Raw genomic sequence first — 6,000 nt, 5'->3', positions numbered from 1 at the left:
GGCGTGGATTTTTAAAAGAAATTTTTGAAGGTCTGGGAGGCCATTAGGCGTGGATTTTTTAAAGACATTTTTTTAAGGTCTGGGAGGCCATTAGGCGTGGATTTTTTAACGAAATTCTGAAAAGGTATCAAAGGCCATTAGGCGTGGATTTTTTAAAGAAATTCTGACAAGGTCTCAAAGGCCATTAGGCATGGATTTTTTAAAGAAATTCAAACCAGGTATCAAAGGCCATAAGGCGTGGAGTTTTTAAAGAAATTTTGACAAGGTCTCAAAGGCAAATAGACGTAAATTTTTTAAAGAAATTTTGACAAGGTCTCAAAGGCAAATAGACGTAAATTTTTTAAAGAAATTTTGACAAGGTCTCAAAGGCAAATAGACGTACATTTTTTAAAGAAATTATGACAAGGTCTAGCTGAACAATAGGCGTGGATTTTTTAAAGAAATTTTTACAAGGTCTAGCTGAACAATAGGCGTGGATTTTTTAAAGAAATTTTTACAAGGTCTAGCTGAACAATAGGCGTGGATTTTTTAAAGAAATTTTTACAAGGTCTAGCTGAACAATAGGCGTGGATTTTTTAAAGAAATTTTGACAAGGTCTAGCTGAAAAATAGGCGGGGATTTTTTAAAGAAATTTTGACAAGGTCTAGCTGAAAAATAGGCGTGGATTTTTTAAAGAAATTTTGACAAGGTCTAGCTGAAAAATAGGCGTGGATTTTTTAAAGAAATTTTTTGAAGGTCTGGGAGGCCATTAGGCGTGGATTTTTAAAAGAAATTTTTGAAGGTCTGGGATGCCATTAGGCGTGGATTTTTTAAAGAAATTTTTTGAAGGTCTGGGAGGCCATTAGGCGTGGATTTTTAAAAGAAAATTTTGAAGGTCTGGGATGCCATTAGGCGTGGATTTTTTAAAGAAATTTTGACAAGGTCTAGCTGAACAATAGGCGTGGATTTTTTAAAGAAATTTTTTGAAGATCTGGGAGGCCATTAGGCGTGGATTTTTTAAAGAAATTTTGACAAGGTCTAGCTGAACAATAGGCGTGGATTTTTTAAAAAATTTTTTGAAGATCTGGGAGGCCATTAGGCGTGTATTTTTTAAAGAAATTTTGACAAGGTCTAGCTGAACAATAGGCGCGGATTTTTTAAAAAATTTTTTGAAGATCTGGGAGGCCATTAGGCGTGGATTTTTTAAAGAAATTTTGACAAGGTCTAGCTGAACAATAGGCGTGGATTTTTTAAAGAAATTTTTTGAAGGTCTGGGAGGCCATTAGGAGTGGATTTTTTAAAGGCGTGGATTTTTTAAAGGCCATTAGGCGTGGATTTTTTAAAGACATTTTTTAAGGTCTGGGAGGCCATTAGGCGTGGATTTTTTAAAGACATTTTTTTAAGGTCTGGGAGGCCATTAGGCGTGGATTTTTTAAAGACATTTTTTTAAGGTCTGGGAGGCCATTAGGCGTGGATTTTTTAAAGACATTTTTTTAAGGTCTGGGAGGCCATTAGGCGTGGATTTTTTAAAGACATTTTTTTAAGGTCTGGGAGGCCATGAGGCGTGGATTTTTTAAAGACATTTTTTTAAGGTCTGGGAGGCCATTAGGCGTGGATTTTTTAAAGACATTTTTTTAAGGTCTGGGAGGCCATGAGGCGTGGATTTTTTAAAGACATTTTTTAAGGTCTGGGAGGCCATGTGGCGTGGATTTTTTAAAGACATTTTTTAAGGTCTGGGAGGCCATGTGGCGTGGATTTTTTAAAGACATTTTTTAAGGTTCAGGTTCTCCATGTAAATTGCACTTTGATTGGGACAGGTAAAACATTCTTCTAACCTCAAACGGTTTAATAATATAATTTTTATTTTTTTAATTTCCAGATTTTGAGTTATTATAGAATACACATCGAGGCAAGGTTAATTGAAACACAATTTGGATCCCCTTATCTTTCTATCGAAACTGGATTTGACTGCTACTGAAGATATATTTTAAGAAATAAACGGATCAAAGTCCTTACAGGCAGAAAGATTGAACACTCTAGGGATGGGTAAGTGAGAAATATAAATTATTTTTTCTCCCTCGATGTTTTTTTTTTTTTTTTTTTGAAACACTCAATTTTTTTTTGTTCAACATTTTTTTTTTTTGTAACCTTTATTCTTAAAAAAATAATAAACTAATTTTTTTTATACACAAAAATAAAACCACTTGCAATTGTCTTTTCGTTATTTTTTCTTTTTTGATATTTTCCTTTCGTTCTTGATTATTTGAATATTTTTGAAAAAATATTAATGCTATATATTTTTAAATAACTTTTGCTTGGTTTTTTGTTTTTTATCTTTTCCTTTATATTTTTTTATAAAAAACTAAATTCTCTTAAATTAATATTGATATTTGTTTTTGTTTCATTCCTTTATGTTTCCTATATTTGAAATAAATTTGTCTTTGCTATATTTTTTGTTACAAGAAAAAATATTAATGAGAAAAAAATTACAAAATAATAATAAAAAAATAATTACAACAAATGCCATACCCTAATACACACACACAGGCGCACACGATCGCACACCTTCAATTTTACATTGGGTTAGGTTATGGTGTGGTGGTAGGTTGTCGGAGCCGGCGTAGGAGTAGGAAAAACAGATCATAAGACAGCCTTTTTTGGGTTTAGTAACGTTGCCGACTGCTGGGATAACTGCCAGGTGGTGGGGGCTGATAATAATTTCCGGGAGGAGGGTGACCTCCACCACCTCTACTAGATGTAAGTGGAGGCGGTTGGGTTGGATCTACACCGGGAGGTGGTGGGGGTGGAGCACCACCGGTGCTATTGCCTCCAGCACCTGGCGGCATTGGTGGTACACTGGCATAGTGAGGAGGTGCCCCATAATAGGGCGGTACCATGGGCTGTGGTGGTGGCGGTAAGGGAGGTGGTATAACACCCGCTGCTGCCGCCGCCGAATTTGGCCCGGCCACACTTGGCACCGGAGGATGTGGCGGATAGCCGGCATTGGGTGGTGGTGGCATTGGTCCACCCGCCGCATACATGGCATGCATTGGATGGTGACCAGCCATGGGTGGCATGGCAGTGTACATATGATGTGAAGAGGCCGCAGCGGCATGATGATGATGATGCGGAGGATGATGATAACCAGAAGAGGCTGCTGCGGCGGCCACACCATGTGGCGGTGGCACTGCTGCATGATGATCTATGGAGGCAGGAGGTACAGTTGGTATGCTAGAGGCAATGGTCGGTATGGGTTTAATATTTTGTGCATTGTTAATATCGTGGTTAGCGCCACCACCACCAGATGACGCTGCTGAATTCGCCGCGGATGCGGGTTGGCCACCATGGCCACCTTTCGTTTTACCCGCCGGCGAACCACTGTGATTCCCCAAGGGCAGCGAGGATTTCATGGGAGTTGGGCTATCCGCCCTGCTAGGTGGTTTCTGAGGTGGACTATTGCTTTCGGTAGTTTCTTTGGAATTCGTTTGATATAAATCCAAGACCTGATGGCAAATATCTTCCAAAATGTCCATGGTCACATCGGAAACAAACATATCCCACCAACGGGTATGGTGAGGCTGTCTTCCAATCCAATCGGTTACCGTAAATTTACTTAATTTACTGGCCAAATAAATCAAGGCCACGGCAATGATTTCCGGTTCCCATTGTAGGCACACCACGGTACTCAACGAATCGTTGACAAAATTCCAAGCCATTTGGACCATTTTTTGTAGCTTCTGTTGATCGCCCTTAAAGCACTTGGCATAGCGTAGCAAAAAGGAGTAGGGGTGCTCAACTTGTAAATCAAATTTTATGGTTTGCAACAGAATTCGCTCCAAGGTAATGACTTCCTGCAAGGTGAAAAAAGCCACAGAATTAAAAATTAAAAAAAAAACAATTTTTTCGGCCACCTACCTCTTTGGGTTCCTTGCCAAACGAATAGAAATGATTATCGGACAACAATTGCCGGGCTATTAAAATTATATCGCGACATTTCTTTGGTGTCTCCTCGACCTTGCCGGCCAACAGCAGGCAACAGCATGCCGTCACATAACGTGGAAACTGTTTAAAGGACTGGAACATATAGAACCGGTGAAAATATACCACACCCGTGGCCATGGTATTGTGGCCGAGGCCCATTTGGGTACCGCAGGTCATAATGAAACGGGCACCCTCTTTGCGATAACGTCGTTCCGTTTCCAAGGGTATACCATCGCGTATTGAAGGAGTGTCACGCAGCTCGCTCTTGTCATAATACCAACAAGGCATTTTCCGCTAAATTTTCAACACGTTGTTGCTGCAGTCTTCCGGGATACCAGAGACTCCACTTTTTTCAAGAAAATATTCACAAAATCTTTAAAAATCCGCACCAACCCTCACTCTTCTCTTGGGGAAGTTTTTGTTTACAAAATTTTTGCTTGGAACTTTTGTTGTTGTTGTGCTCAATTATTATACGGGGGCGGGGTAGATAGGCGTTGTGGCGGTCACAAGTCTTATCGTGTGCTTACACTTGTTTGGATCACCCAAAAAAAAAAAAAAACACTGGAATGCTGCTGTCGTTTGTCCGTCTCCTTTGGCTTTCACTTTACTTTGATTTTTCTTGTTTAGTTTTGCCCGGTAACTTTGCACGTAATTATCTTGTTTCTTTATCTATTAACAAAAACAACAACTTAATTCATTAGAAATTCTAATTAAAATAATAATAGAAATGTGTTTTAGTTAAATATTCTTCTCGTTTTTTGCATGAAGCAGCAAAGCAATGCACGTAAATCGTCTACTGCCGTCTCTTATGAATTGTCAAATTGCCCAACACTATTGTGAATGGTCAACTATTGCATAGAACAAGAAGAAGCAGCAGAATAGAAAGAGAACAGCTGTTCACCGGCAAACAGTGTTGTAGTCGAAAGGCAGGGATGGGAGTTGTTATGTGAGAAGAGTGGCTTAAATTGAAGGGAAAAAGGGGGGATATAATTAAAGTAATGGATAACAAATATAAAAATAATGATAAATTATAACAAAAATAACATAAGTAACTAATAAATATAAAAGTAACAAATTATTAAAAAAAATAACCTTTGGTTTACACATGGCAAATCAATTGAATTGATTTATTGATTAAAAAATAGGGATTTTTAGTGAACGAGAGAGCAACAAAAAGCGGAATATTTCAAAAAGCAATGAAATAACTAAAAATTAGTAAATTATTAACTTCAGTTTACACATGGCAAATCAATTGAATTCATTATAAATTAATAAACGGGTTATTTGTGTGAAACAGAGAGAGAGAGCCCGGAAAGGGGATTATTTTAAAAGGAATGAATATCAAATATAAATTATAAAAAATATATATATTTATATAAACAGCAGCTTATACAGCTTAAAATCCACACCTTAAAAAATATTTTAAAAAAATCCACGCCTTAAATTTTTTTTAAAAAAATCCACGCCTTAAATTTTTTTTAAAAAATCCACGCCTTAATTCACCCTCAAAAAATATTCTTTAAAAAATCCAGGCCTTAATTCAGCCTCAAGAAATATTCTTTAAAAAATCCACGCCTTAATTTTTTTTTTTTAAAAATCCACGCCTTAAAAAAATTATATTAAGAAAATCCACGCCTTAAAAAAATTATATTAAAAAAAATCCACGCCTTAAAAAAATTATATTAAAAAAAATCCACGCCTTAAACTATTTTTTTTAAAAAAATCCACGCCTTGAAAAAATATTTTTTTAAATCCACGCCTTTAAAAAAATTTTTTTAAAAAAATCCACGCCTTTAAAAAATTTTTTTTTAAAAAATCCACGCCTTTAAAAAATATTTTTTTAAATCCACGCCTTAAAAAAATTATTTAAAAAAAATCCATGCCTTAAAAAAATTATTTAAAAAAAAATCCACGCCTTAAAAAAATTATTTTTAAATCCACGCCTTAAAAAAATTATTTTTAAATCCACGCCTTAAAAAAATTATTTAAAAAAAATCCACGCCTTAAAAAAATTATTTAAAAAAAAATCCACGCCTTAAA

General features: G+C 36.1%; 1 protein-coding gene across 1 annotated transcript; it reads right to left on the bottom strand.

Annotated features, from left to right (window-relative positions):
* Nucleotides 1–2,642: 2,642 nt before the first annotated feature.
* On the bottom strand, nucleotides 2,643–4,280 carry LOC133321808 (cyclin-K). The gene is made up of 2 exons (XM_061530882.1): nucleotides 3,895–4,280; nucleotides 2,643–3,830 (listed from the first exon to the last, which is right to left on the bottom strand). Exons 1-2 carry the CDS (start codon nucleotides 4,246–4,248, stop codon nucleotides 2,643–2,645), a joined length of 1,542 nt encoding a protein of 513 aa, XP_061386866.1. The 5' UTR covers nucleotides 4,249–4,280.
* Between the last annotated feature and the right edge of the window lie 1,720 nt (nucleotides 4,281–6,000).

Source organism: Musca vetustissima, unplaced genomic scaffold (genome assembly GCF_032173495.1).
Source record: "Musca vetustissima isolate MV318-11 ecotype Yass unplaced genomic scaffold, APGP_CSIRO_Mvet_v1 utg2708, whole genome shotgun sequence".
In the NCBI taxonomy this organism is placed as follows: Eukaryota; Metazoa; Arthropoda; class Insecta; order Diptera; family Muscidae; genus Musca; species Musca vetustissima.
This window is presented reverse-complemented; position numbering and strand designations above follow the sequence as displayed.

Coding starts and splice junctions, on each gene's coding strand:
- LOC133321808 (XM_061530882.1), bottom strand. CDS start 4,248: ATGCCTTGTTGGTATTATGACAAGAGCGAGCTGCGTGACACTCCTTCA. Junction 3,831..3,894: donor TTGGCAAGGAACCCAAAGAG/GTAGGTGGCCGA, acceptor TTCACCTTGCAG/GAAGTCATTACCTTGGAGCG.